The following is a 19,575-nucleotide window of genomic DNA, read 5'->3' on the forward strand; positions in this document are numbered from 1 at the left end:
CTTTTAGCCTGTTTGGGTGAATCATTACCGGTTCAAAGGTTCTCAACGTGGTTCTTGATGTTTTCCAGCGTGTGAAGCGAATAGCAAAGAAAGTTTAGTGACCGTAAAGAACAACAGCGGGTAAACGTCGTTTTATAATGACTTTAAATACTGTTGAACTTAAAGGAATTGATAGTTTGCATTCGGCGTGTTTAACCTGTGAGGGTTTTGCTTTTTGCTAGCGAACAGCAGGTTTAAAGGTTGTGTTTTGCTCTCGCCTGCCTGGCTTTAATAATCTGCCTATTTGTGTTTTCCTTAAATAGTAAAAATGGGTGAGTTCAAGGTGCACCGTGTTCGGTTCTTCGACTACATGCCCACTGCTATCAGAGCCATGGCGTTTAACAGCCGCACCGAGCGGCTTGCTCTGGCCCGGGCTGATGGAGCTCTGGAGATCTTCAACTTCGCTGACAACTACTTCCAAGAAAAGGTAACTTAACAACTCAGAAACTAAGAGTCGAGATAACCTTACCGGAATTCTGAAGTAATTTGCTAATTGGGCACTCTGTATTAACAACTGAGCAGCACTTGGTTCAATGAAATCCCATGTATTCTCTGTCTTCATGCTATGTTTTAGTTTTTGGTCGAAGAAAGCTTTGTTAATGAAATTTAAAGATGGGTAAACATTCCGGCCAAAATAAAATAACTGTTGTAGTGTGTACATGTATTCCGTATTAAAGAGTGCTCCTTAGTGCTAAATTAAATTTCAAGTCACATTCCCCATATCATGCACTTTTTTTTTTTTAGATGGACAGAGAAACCCTTAACTGCTCAATTTGTCAATGGAGTTTTGAATTATTGTCTTTCTACAAGAGCGGGGTTTTAGCTTGAAGGAAAATACTTTGAAGTGGAGATAAGATGTGCAGGGATAACCTCGTTTTGATTTTGATGCACAGGTCATCCCAGGACAGGACGGCAGGGCTGTTGAGGCTCTGTGTTGGGTGGGCCAGCGTCTATTCAGTGCTGGTTTGAATGGAGAGATCACGGAGTATGACCTGGAGAACCTGAGGCCCAGGTACACCGTGGAGGCCTATGGAGGACCAATCTGGACCATCAGTAGCAACAGCCAGGGAACACTGTTAGCGGTCAGTCAAGACCTTCTGGATATTATAATTACTCTAAGGCTACATTTACACTACTATGTTTTCAGTTGTAAGCGGCGTTTTGAGACAAAAAATATCTCTGTCCACACAAGAGTTTTAGCTCCAGTAGCAGAACTAATCTCCGTCCATAATAACATGTCTGACAATGCATATCACATGACCATTTGCATGAAAATCATGGATGTATAAGTTGAAAATACAGAAAATACTTTGGAGAAAGAACAAAAATGGGGAAAAATAAGACCAGGGATTTATTTGCTTGGACTCGTGACGAGGTGGAACTGTTACTGAAAGGCATGAAGCCTACCTAACTGCTAAGACTGACATGCATCGTCGTTTCCAAAGGTCTCTGTTTCTGCCCATCCAGACTTCAAAACAACTAATATTGCGATTTTCTTTTCCTTCTATAAAAAAAAAGTTGAATAATACACTTCTAGAGACAATACATAATGCAACAATTCTAAAAACTAATGTTTTCTAAAAAGATTGCACATCAGTCAGTCTGACAGTTATTTCATCTGTAAAGAAGTACATAACTTGTATTTTCTGCTCTCGGCCTGTTTTGCTGAAAAGGGATATGATGTAGTTGCCGTCAGCAGTACCGTATAAATGAAAAATATTTAGGCAAATCATTGATTAAAAAAAATCAAATGAAAAAATATAGTCTATGGAATGAATTGTTTTTTTAAAAATACTTGCAAAAAAAAAAATCACAATACAAACAATTTTCAAATTTTGTTTTCCCACCACTAGTGTAGATGTAGCCTAAGCCTGATACTAAAATTCTTCCACCCAGGCTAACATTTCCTCGGTTGAAAGTGAAGTGACGAGCCTTATCAAGCTTTATTAATAGAATGGGTGTTTTCCTTGTCAGGTCGGTTGTGAGGACGGGACAGTAAAGATGTTTGAAATACTGGAGGAGAGAATTCAGTTTCAAAGAAACCTCGACAGGCAAAAAGGTAAGAGAACAAGCAGATTTAGAGGTATTTTTGCTTTTCAGCTAGCAGTTATGTATACATGTGCTTGACAAATGAGTATAGTAAAATTCTAAGAATGTTTTCTAGGTGAAAAATGTGTGTATTCGTGTATGATGGCCAGTAGGAACCAGGTGTGGTAATGATAATTATCCATTTTTGTTTTCTTCCAAGGACAAATTTGATACGTATTTTGTTTTGGATGGGTAATTTTGGAGATTGGGATTTGGGTGCGCAAGGCACGGGTCATTTTGAGCATTCAGAGCAGGGATCATTCCACAGGGAGAGCGTAAAGCTGCCCCCTTGTAATTGACCCTTCGCTAAGCCACGCCCGAAAACCGCCACATGCCAATCGTGGCTTAGCAACCGTAACTAGGCACATGAGGTCTGTTAAGCTTTCGAGCGAGGGAAACACCGTACGCCGAAGCGTTGTGCAAATCCGATACCAGGTATCCTAAAAGTTTGGACGGGGTGGTGGAATTTTTCCCTTCCCGAAACCTAAAACCCAAGGGGAGAAAGGCCGGGCGTGGATCAAGCAGTGTGGGAGGCCCCATTCACAACTAGCTAAATGTCGACAGTATTGAGAAAAACACATACAGTGAGGAAAATAAGTATTTGAACACCCTGCTATTTTGCAAGTTCTCCCACTTAGAAATCTTGGAGGGGTCTGAAATTGTCATCGTAGGTGCATGTCCACTGTGAGAGACATAATCTAAAAAAAAAATCCAGAAATCACAATGTAAGATTTTTTTTTAACTATTTATTTGTATGATACAGCTGCAAATAAGTATTTGAACACCTGTCCATCAGCTAGAATTCTGACCCTCAAAGACCTGTTAGTCTGCCTTTAAAATGTCCACCTCCACTCCATTTATTATCCTAAATTCGATGCACCTGTTTGAGGTCGTTAGCTGCATAAAGACACCTGTCCACCCCATACAATCAGTAAGAATCCAACTACTAACATGGCCAAGACCAAAGAGCTGTCCAAAGACACTAGAGACAAAATTGTACACCTCCACAAGGCTGGAAAGGGCTACGGGGAAATTGCCAAGCAGCTTGGTGAAAAAAGGTCCACTGTTGGAGCAATCATTAGAAAATGGAAGAAGCTAAACGTGACTGTCAATCTCCCTCGGACTGGGGCTCCATGCAAGATCTCACCTCGTGGGGTCTCAATGATCATTAGAAAGGTGAGAAATCAGCCCAGAACTACACGGGAGGAGCTGGTCAATGACCTGAAAAGAGCTGGGACCACCGTTTCCAAGGTTACTGTTGGTAATACACTAAGACGTCATGGTTTGAAATCATGCATGGCACGGAAGGTTCCCCTGCTTAAACCAGCACATGTCAAGGCCCGTCTTAAGTTTGCCAATGACCATTTGGATGATCCAGAGGAGTCATGGGAGAAAGTCATGTGGTCAGATGAGACCAAAATAGAACTTTTTGGTCATAATTCCACTAACCGTGTTTGGAGGAAGAAGAATGATGAGTACCATCCCAAGAACACCATCCCTACTGTGAAGCATGGGGGTGGTAGCATCATGTTTTGGGGGTGTTTTTCTGCACATGGGACAGGGCGACTGCACTGTATTAAGGAGAGGATGACCGGGGCCATGTATTGCGAGATTTTGGGGAAATACCTCCTTCCCTCAGAGCATTGAAGATGGGTCGAGGCTGGGTCTTCCAACATGACAATGACCCGAAGCACACAGCCAGGATAACCAAGGAGTGGCTCTGTAAGAAGCATATCAAGGTTCTGGCGTGGCCTAGCCAGTCTCCAGACCTAAACCCAATAGAGAATCTTTGGAGGGAGCTCAAACTCTGTGTTTCTCAGCGACAGGCCAGAAACCTGACTGATCTAGAGAAGATCTGTGTGGAGGAGTGGGCCAAAATCCCTCCTGCAGTGTGTGCAAACCTGGTGAAAAACTACAGGAAACGTTTGACCTCTGTAATTGCAAACAAAGGCTACTGTACCAAATATTAACATTGATTTTCTCAGGTGTTCAAATACGTATTTGCAGCTGTATCATACAAATAAATAGTTAAAAAATCATACATTGTGATTTCTGGATTTTTTTTTTTTTTTAGATTATGTCTCTCACAGTGGACATGCACCTACGATGACAATTTCAGACCCCTCCATGATTTCTAAGTGGGAGAACTTGCAAAATAGCAGGGTGTTCAAATACTTATTTTCCTCACTGTACGTTTGCTCCAAGGCAAGAACATGCTAATGTTAGCTAGCTAGCTAACTCAGCACAGCATTGCTTGTAAATAATAACTGTTCTTTGTTCATAATGCATATATTTGAACGTAAAATAAAGACAATTCCGGCGCAAAACGAACCTATGGGTTAAATAACAGATGTGTCCCCACTCTGTCGCTCTCAGGGACATGTTTTCAAGCTAGCGCGGACCGCTGATTAGCTAGCTTACAATGCTAGTATTCGAGGCACAGGGAAAGAAATAAGGTATAATAGGTATAAATGCATTTTATTTTCTTTATTTGAAAGTCCGGCACCCGGAGTGTCTGCTTAAAAAAATTCTGGCCCTTGGAAAAATATAGTTGATGACCCCTGGTCTAGCTTTACTGCTAATGGCACAACATACAGTGGCAGTGGCTAGCTGGGTTTTAACCATTTTCTGAAGCCAACCAACACGCTCGAAATATGGGGGAGGGGGGTGCTGTCGCCGCGTCATGGTAGGTGCACCGTATATTTTCCTGCTTTTTTGTCCTTTGCCAATCACACCCATGAATATTTTAGAAGAAGGCGAACAATGAGCAGCTGACAGACAGCGAGTGAAGGAGAGAGTGAGAGATGATGTGATGTGTTGTCACAAAGATGATCAGCGATGTGTGCTCAGAACAGCTGATGGATCTGAAAGTTATCATCCCTTAAATCACATAAGTCCGTAAATTGTGTGCAAGGTTGAAATTGCAGGCTAGTAAATGCATTGTTTTTGGTCCACTTCCTGTATTTGGGTCGGATCGCGATCTCACCTGAAGTGAACCGAACTCTAGTTCTCTTGGAAGCGGACCGAGACCCCCGTTTTCAAGCAAAACCAGAGTTGTTTGTTTGAGCCGCACCAGAGTTCAGATAAAGTCCAAACGAACCGGACTATCCGACCAAACGCTCCAGGGTTCGTTTTAAACGGACCAAACGAGGCAGGCGTGAACGCAACTTTAATGACATTCAATGTTTTGATTTTGTTTTCTGTGATCTTTTAGGTCGTATTATCTCTCTCTCCTGGCATCCCTCTGGTACACTGATTGCTGCTGGCATGATGGACATGATCAGAATCTTTGATGCCGAGACAGGTAAGTAGATACAACTCGATCCTGAAGATATTAGCACAGAGCCCACCACCAGTTAGAATAGTTTATAAGATGAGTTTTGTGTATATTGACTTTAAAACTCCATTTATTCCTTAAAGGGGGACATTTCAACCTGGACCATAGTTCCCATGCATTTGTGCCTAAGTGACAAATGTGATTTTAAAAAAAAAAAAAAAAAAAAAAAAATCATTGAAATTGATTGAGCGAGAACACTGTAACCGGCAGCTGTGAACTGGGCTGCAATGTAACCCTGTAGGAAAATGCGCACCGTCAATGTACATAGATATACGTAGACTAAAAGTGCTTGTTTTTCCACTGACTCAGATTGGTATTATAGGTAAGCAGAGTTTATAATAATAGGCGGCTACACTTCATTAGGTCACCTCTTATTATTAGAACCTAACTGTCTCGTTATGAAATCTTGAGAGGTGACTTGCCGGAAGACAGTGGTGTGGAACCATGGAGTGTAGTGTGGAACGCGAGTGTGGGGGGTGGGGAGGAGGAGTTCCAAGGAGTTTGTTGTTTGGGAGTGCACAAAGCATAGCTTTGTGTTATTTTAAAGTATTTGTAATTGCGCATTTTCTGAATTAGGCCATCAAAATGTTAAGCTTTGTTGAGATCAGCTTTTGTAGATGTTACCTTTGGATACAGACAGGCTGAAGTTGAGGCTAGTTGTGCTACAGCTACAAATGGATGCCAACACGCCATCCACTGCACCTTGGAGACCATCGGGTCTGAAGGGAACATTTTGACCGGCGAAGACTACTGCCAGCCACAGAGAAGAAATCCTATACCAAAAGCACATTTTACTACAGAAAAACGCTGTTCCAAGAGTGGAGAGCTGCAGACAGAGCAGAGGTGAGCTGAAGTTACTGGGTTGACCTGGTATCAGTAAGTTGCACACAAAACTTCTTCATCTTCCCATAATGTAGTCAGACACTCATAATAACAAACTGAGCCTGTCAGTGGCAAAAACAGCATTTTTAGTGGACGTACATTGAGGTTTCACATTTTCCCAACCGGGTTACGTTGCAGCTCAGTTTGCGGCTGCTAGTTTCAGTGTTCTCGCTCAATGCTTGACACATTTCCAAGGTTCACATTAAGGCTCTGACACGTGGCCGACCGTCGGCAGAAAAGGCAGTCGGACTGATCAGTCTCCCCAAGTTGGTAGCTGATTGGACAAACGTGTCATGTGGGTCTGACTTCTCCCGAATTTCAAAACCGACCATGATGGTGGCTTGTTCGGAATATGATCTCGTATTTTACGAAAATAGTGTCTCTGAAAACATTTTAAGCGAGAAATAGGCCATGCAGTTGCTGAATCTGTCTTAATTTCAGATCGACAAAGGTCAGTTTAAAAGATTTTCGTCAGATTTTGAGAGGCATTCGGCACACTCATCCTTCTCGTCATTTCCGTAACTGGTCATTGAATCCGACTGCCCACTGGCCAATTCAACAAGTCAAATCGGCCCAAATGAACAGCGACGGCTCCTCCGACTGACGACGGCATGGAACACCACCAAACAGACTCGAGTCACCGACCTCGCCAGACTGTCCAGCGGCCGATAATCGTGTTGGTCTGTCAGCGCCTTTAGTCACTTGGACACAAATGCATGGGAAAACAGGGTCCACGTTGAAAAATAGCAAAATTCCCTTTTAAAAATCCCCTAATAATATGATTGTAACCTTTTCATTTTTTCATTTGCGAACTTCAGGCCGCGCCACACACAGACTGCTGGTGGAAAGAGGTGTCGGAGCATCCAAGAGCAAAGAGGTGGTGGTTTGGAGCATCGTCTTCCTGTCTGACCACACCATCGTTAGCGGTGACTCTGCCGGAAAGGTCCAGATCTGGGACGGAGTCACAGGAACTCTGGTCAGAACTCAATTGGTCACCAAGTGGGATGTTTTGGCTCTGTCTGTTTCAAATGTAAGTGTACAACCAAGAATTAGACACAGAACTGAGGGCCGAGGGAAGTTTTAGTCTCACATCCCAAGAGAATCAATAATGTTAAACTTTCTAAATGTTTAACAGGATGAGAGCAGTCTGGTAGCTGGGACTTCAGAGGGCACGGTCGTCCAGTTTCAGTTTATCTCCTCTACTGTTGGCCAGCAGGATAAGGAATGGGTCCGAACTAGGACCTTTAAAAACCACTCGCATGATGTGAGGGCGCTCGCCCACACCGAAACCGCTGTGGTTTCTGGAGGTCAGTGTTAAATCTTCTGTTGGTGTTTGAGTGGCAACTGGCAATATACATATCGCAAAAGGCTGCGGCATACCGCGAAAGATACTCAGATTTTTTTTTTTGTTAGTTGAAAGAAAATATCAGCAGAAAACTGCAGTTTATAATATAACTGTCATTCTTTTTTTTTGTGTTGCCTTTTATATATCCAATTCAATGTTCAATTTATTCAATAAAATAATGTTGGAAATTATTTCCTTTTTATTTGTTTTAAAATTCAACAAGCAATTTGTTGTATTTAAGAAAAATACTGAAAGTAGCAGAAATGCAGATCTTAGTTCACTCTAATATTTGTTTAAGTAATATCGCTTTCGCGATATTTAGCAACGTTATTGCATTCCGCATATAGAGGGTTTTCACCGACGTCACGTTCTGGGCGGTAACCTGGATGTGCTGCCACTCTGTGTAAACAACTGAATGGAGTAATGGAGTATTGTGCGCTTTGGATACTTTAATACTTTGTCTAAACAACAGAAAAGCTCATCAAAACGCGTCCAAGCTGCAAAGGCATATAGGGAAGGACTTGGACCAAGAAAAGGCACAATATTTCGAGAAATAATGGTTTACTGGCGGTGCAGATCCCTACAAGTTGGCTCCCTCTTCTTGGACCCATGGCGACCCGGTGATTCTTCCTTCAGTTGCATATACCGATATAGTCAACTACCTGGTTTTCTCGCCGAGCCCATACACGGCGGAATACCTTAAATCCTACAAAAGTTTGGAGGCTTATAACCAGATGGTGTGTGGATGGGTGAGGGAGACGCAGTATCAAATCATTAACGACCGTTGTGTTGTGAAGGCCAAAGTAAGTAATGCAATAACGTCTTTAATCAACCTAACCTTAACTGTATGATATCATTGCGATACTCAAGGTGTAGCCAAGTGACTCTCAATAGTTTTTTTTTTCATTTCAAAGACTGAACAAGACAGATCTTTCCCTCGTAGATCCTGGTTGAGCTTTGCCAACCACAAGCACCTCCTTTCCTCTGATAACTTCTGGCATTCCTCTCCCTGGTTTTTAATAACTTTTGGAAGTCGATAATATTCCAAATGTTTTTCTCAGTCTGCCCTATTGGTACAACCTAAAACACGGCAATAATTAACCATTTTCGGGATCTACTTCAGTGCCTGTGCTTTATTGTGATGCGGAGTACCTCCAATATGGCGACTTCTGGTCTGATGACGCGTCGTGAAAACCCTCTATTTTCCTCATATCGTGCAGCCTTAATCTAAACAACTGTACAGTTGTGCATATGCTTGAAATGTTGCAACAACTATTGGATGGGATGCCATGAAATTTGGTTTAGACATTAATGTCCCCTTTAGGATAAATAGTAATAACTTAGGTGCTACCTTAGCTTTCTCTGTAGCACCATCATCAGGTCAAATGTTTTTTAGGGATGCACTGATATCCGCAGAACATTGCTGTTATGACCGATATTTACTGATGTCGATACTGTATAAAACAAGTTTCTATGATAATCATATTTTGTACATACTGAAAAACAATGTGAATTTGAAGAACTAATGTCTTTATTTGCAAGGCCATACATCATAGATTTACCTCTCAACAAGTTACAGGGCCACCATGAAAAGCACAAGTAACTTGTTAGTTTTAGGCTACTTTTACAACTTGCAGCAAGTGCATGACTTAATGAAAGTCCAGTTTAACTCCCATCTGTGGAAAAGTTTAGATCAATACTTAAGGATCATAAAACAAAATATCCTGACAAGGTTTTATAACTAATCAGGGTAACCCTGGGTTGGCGAGGGAGAGCTCACTAAAGCAAAACTTGGAGGAGCGGCTTGTCACTCAAGAGAATACTCAGAGAATAGCTGGTTTTAGGCCGGTAACAATTATTACATAATTGGGTTACACTTTACTTGAAGGTATCTACATAAGAGTGACATGACACTGTCATGAACACATGACACTGTCATGACACATGAACTCTAACCCTAACTTCTCATGACAAAAACCGAATGACGCTTACTAAAAGAAGCGTTATGTCCTAAACGTTTATGACTTGTTTATGACACGTTCATGACAGTGTCATGTCTAGGGATGGGCATTTGATTACATTTTCTTCGTCGATCGTCGGGAGAATTAACAATCAACTATCGATTAATCATTCATATTTTTATATTAAAATTCATTATTTATTTAACTTTTTATAAATTAAAAATGCAATGAAAATACAAAAATACAGCGTGTTGTTCTTCGGTGAATTCTTTATTACAAGAAGAGCAACTTGTGGCAGTTAAATTGGACGTTAAACTAAACTTAAAGATATATGCGCTTCAGTGCTCTAAAGCAGCGGAACCTGCAGCTGCGAGCCGGCGTTCTTAAACAGAGACCCTCGTTTGTTTCCAAATAATAAATACATTTAAAAAAAATCATGTTAAACAATAACTTAATCAAAAACATAATAATACTTAGATCTGAGAGGTTTCGTCAAAATGTAACTCAAAACTATTCAAGGCACGGAGTCGAGAAAGAGGGTGAGAGAGATTAGCCTAAAACAATAAATTAGGCTACTTAACAAAGCCTCATAAAACATAACTAGTAACTCACATACAACTTCTGCACCAGTCTGCTGATTTTTGTTGAGAAAGTTAAGTATGTTGACATGATCTGGGGTTGGACGCGACCGCAACCTGGTGACCGCCAGTCCAGCCGCCGAAAACACCCGCTCTGAGGGGACTGACGTTGCCGGGATGCACGGGTACCTCCACGCAGGGGTGGGGGAGTCTCTCTCAGAAAGTTCTGAAGTTCTGCTTCGATGTCAGCCTCGCAGTGAGTGGTATAGTGCTCCCCAAGGAGTTGTGCCATAGCAGAGGACTGGGAGGCCGCCACTCCAGTGTTTGCCCTCCCCTCGTCCGTGTCAGACAACGCAGCCTCGTCTCCCTGAGCCTGTGCGATAGCCGCCCTACCGTTCTCCACTGCCTTTCCCAGTTCAACCAGTTTCGCATTAGCAGCCAGTCTCTGTGTTGGTGTAAGAAAGCGCAGGTGTTTGTGACGAGGGTCCAGCATTGATGAGATCATGGGGGCGAATGACACAAACTCATCACCAGACTCAACCTGTATAAATAAATATATGATGGGGGAATCAATAATCAGAAAAAATGCTGTATCTAAATAGGTAACACAACGCAGATAACAGTCAAGTATGCATGTAATTGGGTATATCATGTAAACTAAAATAAAACAAAAGTTTAGCTTACATTCATTCGCTTGATGAGGGAGGAACGCGTTGTCGTGGACGCATGCAATAACTCGGTCTTCAAGTCCCCACTGCTCTATAGCTCCATTCATTTTCTCAGCGAGGTGGTCAGCTGTATGACTGTGGCTGTGAGCAGGACCGCGGAGTTCATTTGCCAGTCATCACTGATGTAGTGGTGATGTAACTCTCAGCTGTTAAAGCGGTCCAGCACTCTGTAGTTAGAGCAACTCTGTCAGCGGTGCTCAATTCTTTTAACAGCTCCTGCTTCCTTTCTTCATAGTGAGTTTCTACCAGTCTGGTGATGGAACGTCGTGACAAAATGTGATATGCTGGTTCCAATAAATTTATAAGTTGTCGAAAACCTTTTTTCCTCAACAATACTTAAAGGCAGCATATCCATCTCAATGAACTTGCAGATCCCTTGGGTCATTTTGTCTGCTCGTTGTGCATCGAGGTCCTCCGTGCTAACACCGACACAATGCTAGGTTGAGACTGAGAGCAGGATGCACCACCACCGACATCAACCAGGGTCAGATGTACTTTGTTTAAGTGGTACATCATTTGAGTCGTGGCCGTGCTGTACTTATACACGGCATCGCAGTGTTTGCAGTGAACTAAGTCATTTTTTAAATCAAAATGGTCCCATGCCACACATCGCCTTGACCTCTTCATGATTACTTTTGAAATCAAAACAGAAACTTGCAGGTAACTGAGTAGCCTATGGCGCCCCTGTGTGGTAAAATGTTTAATTGCTGCCACACAGTGAAATTCATTTCATTGCTTCAAGAGTCACACTACGTTGCACAACCTGCATTAGTTATCGATAACAAATTAACGTGATCGACGAAATTCTTAATGATCAATTATCGATGTTGATTAATCATGCCCATCCCTAGTCATGTCAGTCTTATGTAGATACCTTTAAGTAAAGTGTAACCCATAATTGTCTAACTTTGTCGCAACTTTTTTACATAATCTGCATTTGTTTTTGTTTAGCCGCAATTTATTGCTAACATTAGCTGAGCTCCTAAGGGGTATTACTGTTGATGGTAAATGTCAGTTTTATGTTCATTTTGTAAAAAATATACAATGTTTTATGACAATATTGAGGCGTGGTTTACTTCACAGGCTGTGTACCTGTGTTATTACATTATCTGGGTCACATAACAGTGATATGCTGGAACTTATTCAAAACTTTAATTTGTTTGAAAAAGTAATGCATAAATAAATATTTTTTAATTTGACTGAAAGACTATTAATATTGTTAATCGCAATTTTTTTCTTGGACAATTAATTGCACAGCAAAATTTGGAATTGATACAGCTCTAGCTGGTCTACCTTAAAGGTCAGCCCACCTTAAGTTAGTGAGGTTGTCGCTCCGTGGCTAACCCCCTTTTACTTTCTTTAACCAGACACCCTGTATGATTCAGCAGTGTCCAAAACACGGGAACATTTACTGTGCTATGAAGTATACAGTCTAAAAAAGACTTGTACTCCATCTTAAAGATGAACTTGTAATATGACAAAAAGATGATGATTGTTTTGATGTTTGGAATAATGGCAGGTATGGACACCCAGCTGGTAGTGCGACCCCTCTTGGACAAGGTGGAGAAGAACACCCAGGAATCAGCTCTGCGCAAAATGACTCTCCCACATGTGAGTACATATTTAGTAGGAAACAATCTCTCTCTCGGGGCGCCCTGGTAGCTCACCTGGTTGAGTGTGTGCCCCATATACTAAGACTCAGTCCTTACCACGGTGGCCCGGGTTCGAGTCCGACCTGTGGCCCTTTGCTGCATGTCCCCCCCCCCCCCCCCTCCCCCCCTTCCTGTCTTCAGCTGTTCTATAGAATAGAGCCCAAAAATAATATTTAAGAAAAGAAAAAAAGAATACAGTCACTCGCTACCTCTCAAAAACATGAAGAACACCGTTTAGAAAAGGGCTTAACATTTTTGTGCGTCATGTTTTATGTATTGGCCAATAAGCAAATGCATACAAAACTGATTTGTTTTAATAGTGTGGCATGATTGAGTTTACAGTGCATCAGAAAGTATTCAGACCAGTTCACTTTTTTCACTTTATGTTGCAGCCTTATGCTAAAATCATTTAAATGAAATGTTCCCACTCAATACCCCATAATGATGAAGCTAAAACATGTTTAGGATTATTTATAGGGCTGTCAATCGATTAAAAAATGTAATCTAATTAATTACATACTCTGTGATTAATTAATCTAAATTAATCGCATACATAATTAACGGTGCCTGAACCGATTAAGAAAGTAAAAAAAGAAAAGAAAACAAAGGGTACTAAACAACAGTCATGAGGCTGAGGAACGTCTGCGCGCTCCGCCGTCCGTCAATACCCACCAGGTCCGGATTTGTTGCGTAACGGCTGCGGCCAGCCGACCACGAGATCTTGCGAATGCACGTATGTTCGTGCGATATAACGGGATGTAGTTTCTATAAACAGAACCACAAAACCAACAACAGTTTGTTTCCATCCAGAGGAGTAGAGGGGAAACAACTCTGTGCTGTGTTTTCAAGGTGTAGTGCAGGGAAATATGACCTGCCGTGAGCACGGTGTATTTTATTTTGAAAAGTATCCGGATGTTTTATTTTGTTTCTGTGCTCGACTTCCTGTCCCGCACAATCTGAATTGTGCTGAATTGCTGCAGAGCTCTCCATCGTCCGTCAAAAATAGCTCTGCGTATCTGCTCCGGAGGGCTGCGGACTGACGGAACTGGGACGGAGTAGGGACGCAGACGTTCTGCAGTCAGTGGAAATACACACATTGACTTTAATGAAAACCTAATGACTCCGCAGACGTTCCGCAGACGTTCCGCATCCAGTGGAAATTGCCGGTAAGACCGAAACGTTGTATTTTTCTAAATAAATTATTGCTTGCGTAATGGTCAGTGTGCGGGTCTCTTCTCTAAGTACAGCTGTGGTAAATTCAATTAATAGGCGAAGATTTGGAAAGGCACACACCTGTCAATAAGGTCTCACACTGACTGTGCATATCAGAGCAAAATCCAAGCCATGAGGTAGAAGGAACTGCTGGCAGAACTCAGACAGGATTGTGTCGAGACACAGATCTGGGGAAGGCTACAAAAACAAATTCTGCTGCGTTGAAGGTTCCCAAGAGCACAGTTGCCTCCATAATTCTTAAATGGAAAGAAGTTTGGAACAACCAAGACTCTTCCTAGAGCTGGCTGCCTATCTTGGTAAGATAGCTGACCAAGAACCCTATAGTCACTTTGGCTGAGCTCCAGAGATCATGTATCGAGATGGGAGAGACTTCCAGAAGGACAGCCATCACTGCAACACTCCACCAGTCTGGGCTTCATGGCAGAGTTGCCAGACATAAGCCTCTCCTCAGTGGAAAAACGTGAAATCCCGCTTGGAGTTTGCAAAAAAAAAAAAAAAACACCCACAGGTGGTGGAAGCGTCATGCGGTTGGGTGGCTTTTCAGTGGTAGGGACTGAGAGACCGGCTAACCCAAAGCCTGTTTGGGCTTTGTCATAATGGGCTATGGAGTGTAGACTGGTGAGTGGAAAAAACAATGTATAGAAATAATTTAAGTATTAATCTGCCACATAACAAATGGGGGGAAAAAAGGTGAATGGGTCTAAATACTTTCTGAATGCACTGTAAAAGAGCACCAAGGCAAATGTAGATCATGAATGTTCCCATGGTGACCTGCTTACCTCTGCCTGTCTTCCATGTAGAGAAGCCTGGTCTGTTGTGCAAAGAAAGCAGGACTGCTGCTCTTCCAGTTCCCTGATCATTTAGAGCTGTGGAGACTAGGGGAGAGCGATGGACATGGTGAGTGAAACACACACACACACACACACACACACACACACACACACACACACACACACACACACACACCCATAGTACTGCATTATAATGCAAGAAATGGCAAACAGTTAAAGTGATGGTGAAAACTAAAGGAGATCTAATAAACAGGAAAAACAATAATGAACATTTGTCTTTATCTGGTAGAAGACTTTTCATAGTGTAATAATTGTTCATACTGTGTACGATAACAGGGAAGCCTGGTGACAGTCTACCTGTGAAGAGAAAACCAGAGAAACTGATCCAGCTGAAGAGGAAGGTGTGTACTGATGCGTGTATCGTTGTTTTACGTTAAGAAACCTCACTGTATCTGTATGGCGCAGCGGAAGCGTCTTTTTTGATTTATTTTAATTATTGGTGTTTTCCCCATAGTAAATAATAGTTTCTCAAATTGTTTCAACACATTTTTTTTTTTTTTTTTTTTTTTTTAAACCTTCATACAAGAATATGTATATCGCAAAAAAAAACAGATGGATGGATAGTTTAGAGGGTACTGAAACAAAAAGCTGGCTGTGTGTGCTGACTTCTGCAGGGAGAGGATCATATCTGCTGCAGTGCTTTGTCTCCATGCGGAGGCTGGCTGGCATACTCTACCGTCACCAGTTTCCGTCTTTACAGATTACAGAACAACAACATCAGCATCACCAAGGTGGGCTGCTCATCAACACTCTTCACTACTCACTGTTCACTCATCAACATAGTAATATGTTATAGTTAATATGAGATCTTTAGTAAAGAGGGGGGGGAGGGGGAGTCAGGATTTCAGTGTTACACTCTTTGTAGACTTTGTATGTAGATAATGACCGTGATGAAGCTCACCCCTCTCCGTCTCCTTCCTCTTCTCTCTCCAGGTGTCCAAACTACCCAAGGACCTTCGCTCGGCCCACCAGCTCTGCTTCTCCCCCGACTCCTCCAAACTCTTTGCTTCCTCCAGCCATTCTTCAGTCATCGTTGTCGCCCTCAACCAGCCGGAGTGCAAATACCTTCATACCCTCAAACCCAAGTCAGGTGAGTCTGAGTCCAATCTGTAATATTGTAGAACTGAGAGCAGCACATTTCCGAGTCAAGAACTGTGATCAGTTTTGTGGAAACCAGGATCCCTTTATGCTACTTTTGGGGGGGGGGGGATGAAAATTGCACTGCCTCCATAGTAGTACATTAAATCCACTTCTTTGAGTAAATTATTTGTACACTCACTTTACTATCCTGTCAGTTGATCCTGGTCCCTAGGTAAAGGGTTCATTGCAACAGCTGTTACTTGCTTTTTTTCAGTGGAAGAAATCAGATTTTCTTTTCCTTAATTAGGATGAGTCATTTATAACCACACCGCAGTAGAACCTTAATCGGTCTAAGTTACCTACGCACTCGTACCTTTACTTTACTTACTTTACTTTTACTCTGAGTGTGTAACCATCTTTGTGTGTGATGTCCAGGCTCCAGACAGCCAGTCCACCTGCTGTTTGCCAGTGAGGATGGCAAGTGGCTCGCTACAGCAAACACAGACTGTGAGATCCATGTCTACAACCTTGACAAGCTAAAGGTGAGTTGGAACTCTAACTAGGGCTGTACCGAATACCTCTTTTTGAGCTTCGAAGCTTCGGTACTTATCAACAGTGCATATTTGAAGCTTCGGTGTCAGGCGGCAGGGGGTGTTACATTTTTCTGAGCGCACGCAAAGGCAGCTTCAATTCACGGAGAAAGAGAGAACGAAAAGAGATGAAGCGAGAATTAAGCAACTTTGCTTTTGTTCATAGAGTTTAAAATGTTTTTGTGGCAGCAATAGAGGCAGTGATGTTTCCTGTAACGTTACAGGACTCTCACATCGCAAAACGGACTGACGAGTCTGATGGCCGATTACATGAATGGCCATGCAGGGTGACGTCGGGTTGCTTTGTCTCTAAAAAGTTGAATTGGTCTCAACTTTTTGCCGCATGCATTCAAAATAAACGTAAAGACCTGCGTTTGCCGGACTGTCTGACAAGTGACGACGGACGCAGTGTCTGTGAATGAAGGCTCAGCCAGCGCCTCACTGTATTGGCATTATGCACGGTCGTACCTTTTATCAAATCGCCTGAACGACACCAGACTGCTACGGTATAACCATACAGACCTCTACACACATCAGACTGCTCGCTTGTAACTCATTTCTCCGTTCTTAGCTAGCAGCCTAATCCAGACAAAACGCCACAGCAAATGTTAGCCTCCATGCACGTTTTAAATAAAACAAACATTTGAATCCCAAAATGGAAAATTGAATACCTACCCATCGAACAAATCTTCGAATATTCGGATCCAGCCCTAATTCTATCCATGTTATTTCTTGATAGGTAAAATTTGAATTGCAGACAAAGCAACAACAGTAAACTCCCAATGTCTTGTGTATGTTTGCAGCTTCATTGTACAGTTCCAGTGTACAGCTCATGTCCCACTGCCATAGCCATCCACCCAACAACCAGCAACCTTGTTGCGGTGCATGCTGACCAGCAGGTAAACACTGCACCAGGTTTTTTCAGACTCTCGTTATCCTATATTGAACTGTTAATCATCTGCTCTGCTTACCACAGTAAAAGACGAGTACAACATAAAGTTTCTCAGAGATAATATTGAGATGGATGCACTCTACAGGTCTCGTTAGTGTTTATTTTCCTGTGTGTGTGTGTGTGTGTGTGTGTGTGTGTGTGTGTGTGTGTGTGTGTCAGATCTTTGAGTTCTCTCTGGTGCAGAAGGAGTACACGGAGTGGAGTCGGAAGCTGCAGAAACAAGGACTGCACTCTCTGTGGTTGGAGAGGGACACACCCATCACCCACGTCGCCTTCAATCCACAAAATCCAGCTCACATCATTCTGCATGACACGTTCATGTTCTGTATCATTGACCAGAGTCTGGTATGTGAGCAGTTAAGCTGACACTTGTCTGCCAATGTCGATACTAAACCAGTGAAAGAAGGATTGGGGGTGGGGGGGGGGGGTTAAATGATTCTGATGCTATACTATTGTCTTTGTTTCCACATGCAGCCCCTCCCTGAAGCAAAGACTCCATTCTACAATCAGATGACACTGAGGAGTCTTCCTGAGCCACAGAGGATCATACACAGCCACGCCTTCAAGATATGCAAGAATTTCCAGGTACCATTATACTGAGCACAGTGGAGCTCTACTTTAACTGCTGCAGTGCTTCTAAGTGGTGATGTGATTTTGAGTTTTTATTTACCTCGAACAATCAACATACTGTAAAAGAAGAAAAGAAAAAAAAAAATCTGAGATAAAAACAAAGATAAAACGCAAATGACTCAATCCGATTCCACCAAAGAACAAAAAAGGGGTGAGTTTGAGAAGGAGCAGGCAGAAGCATAATGCTTGCCTTGCCTGCCCTTACTTGACAATATAATATTACAGAAGGGAAAAAAAAAATGATTCCGACAAAACACAGCCCAAGGTGCTGCTGCGTTAGTGGCACCATGTTTAAGGTACTGCTGAGACAATGAAAGTATTCCACAAAGTCTCTGTTTGAATAACAGATGAATGCGTTTAAAGCTTTCTCAGATGTCAAAACATAGTTATCTACCAGTGCACTGCATGTGTTTGATTGGCCGACGCATTGCATTGCTGCGTTACGTTGTGTTGCAGCAAAAGTCGAGGCTGGTTGAATGTTTTAGTTTTTTCCGGATCCCCAGTGTTAGCAGCCGTACTGCGCAGATGAAACGGCTCCATTCAAATGAATGAGGGCTGCATTTTTTTCCACACAGGGCTGTTGGTCTGAACTTAGTTATTATTTTTAGTGTAGAGTTTCCTGTGATCTAAATGTTTAGTAACATTGTTGAAGGTCTAAAACAAGTGACTATGTAGAATTATGAGGATGAAACGCTTCTTACAGTTTTCATACAGCTGAACGTGTCCTGTCTCAGGTTTTTAATTGATCAGGTCAGACTCGATATGAAGGTAGGGGCATAATGATACATCGATCTGGATCGATGGATGATTCAACGATCCAATATTATCAAAATACAAAGTGAAAATAGTAGAGATGCACCGATTACAATTTTCTTTTCATTTCTTTGACATGCCACTTTACAGCACACACAAATATTTATTTTCTATCTTTTCTTTAGAACATTTTACGTTTTGCATAGAACGTAGAACATTTTTTGAACAGATAATCGATCGCTATAAAATAGAACTATATAAATTACTCCTGGTGTGGGAAATTCACACACATCTAAAGTGCAATGTTATGGAAGAACCATTTCCTTCTTTTCACATTCAATATCCAACTAAAAAAAGAGATAGATAGATAGATAGATATCTCTGAAAACAGTGTGTAGCCTAGTTACTTTTTTAACAAGTTTGCTTTATTTGTCATTGTGCATAAATATGAATAGCCTACCGTTGCTGTCAATGGGCTCATCTGCTAACATTAGCTACCGACAGTTACCTCGGAACAATCCAGCACATAGACGGTACCCTAGAGTGCCGTTATCTGAAAAGATGATTTAACGTCACCGTTCATTTTACACACAGTTTAGCAATAAAACTAAACGCTGAGGGAAGTTTACTACATTTTTAATGTTGGTTTTGAGCGGTATGCATCCCCGCTAACCTGGAAAGCGCTTTAAAAAGTAACGTTAATACAGCGTGTCGGAGGAATAGGCTACAGCGTCTTTTTTTCTTTTTTCTTTTTTAATACAGCAACATTTCCATGGGTATTGAAGCTACAGTAGTCAGTGTTTTATGTACGCTCCCAATAATCTTACTGACATTATTTGTTCTCCTGATATTTGGTCCTACAGCATCTCATGTGTG

The 19,575-nt window shown here is 42.0% G+C and overlaps 1 protein-coding gene across 3 annotated transcripts in view; it reads left to right on the plus strand.

Moving 5' to 3' along the window:
* The first annotated feature begins 2 nt into the window (after window positions 1-2).
* The window catches only part of utp4 (UTP4 small subunit processome component), a 19,810-nt gene continuing 237 nt past the window's right edge, over window positions 3-19,575 (plus strand). Inside the window, exons 1-17 of one of the 3 annotated variants that reach the window (XM_031297822.2) lie at window positions 3-120; window positions 303-466; window positions 933-1,121; window positions 2,014-2,098; window positions 5,342-5,431; window positions 7,165-7,376; window positions 7,482-7,653; window positions 12,478-12,569; window positions 14,644-14,740; window positions 14,971-15,035; window positions 15,309-15,425; window positions 15,628-15,784; window positions 16,210-16,316; window positions 17,168-17,263; window positions 17,476-17,661; window positions 17,791-17,901; window positions 19,563-19,575. The exon at window positions 19,563-19,575 is cut by the window's right edge and continues 237 nt beyond it. In XM_031297822.2, coding sequence (XP_031153682.1) covers window positions 308-466; window positions 933-1,121; window positions 2,014-2,098; window positions 5,342-5,431; window positions 7,165-7,376; window positions 7,482-7,653; window positions 12,478-12,569; window positions 14,644-14,740; window positions 14,971-15,035; window positions 15,309-15,425; window positions 15,628-15,784; window positions 16,210-16,316; window positions 17,168-17,263; window positions 17,476-17,661; window positions 17,791-17,901; window positions 19,563-19,575 — 1,948 coding nt within the window. In that variant the 5' untranslated portion in view covers window positions 3-120; window positions 303-307. Of the gene's footprint in view, window positions 121-150; window positions 175-294; window positions 467-932; window positions 1,122-2,013; window positions 2,099-5,341; window positions 5,432-7,164; window positions 7,377-7,481; window positions 7,654-12,477; window positions 12,570-14,643; window positions 14,741-14,970; window positions 15,036-15,308; window positions 15,426-15,627; window positions 15,785-16,209; window positions 16,317-17,167; window positions 17,264-17,475; window positions 17,662-17,790; window positions 17,902-19,562 lie in introns of those variants that run through there. The other 2 variants (XM_031297823.2, XM_031297821.2) reach the window with 2 other exon arrangements.

Source organism: Sander lucioperca, chromosome 7 (assembly GCF_008315115.2).
Source record: "Sander lucioperca isolate FBNREF2018 chromosome 7, SLUC_FBN_1.2, whole genome shotgun sequence".
In the NCBI taxonomy this organism is placed as follows: Eukaryota; Metazoa; Chordata; class Actinopteri; order Perciformes; family Percidae; genus Sander; species Sander lucioperca.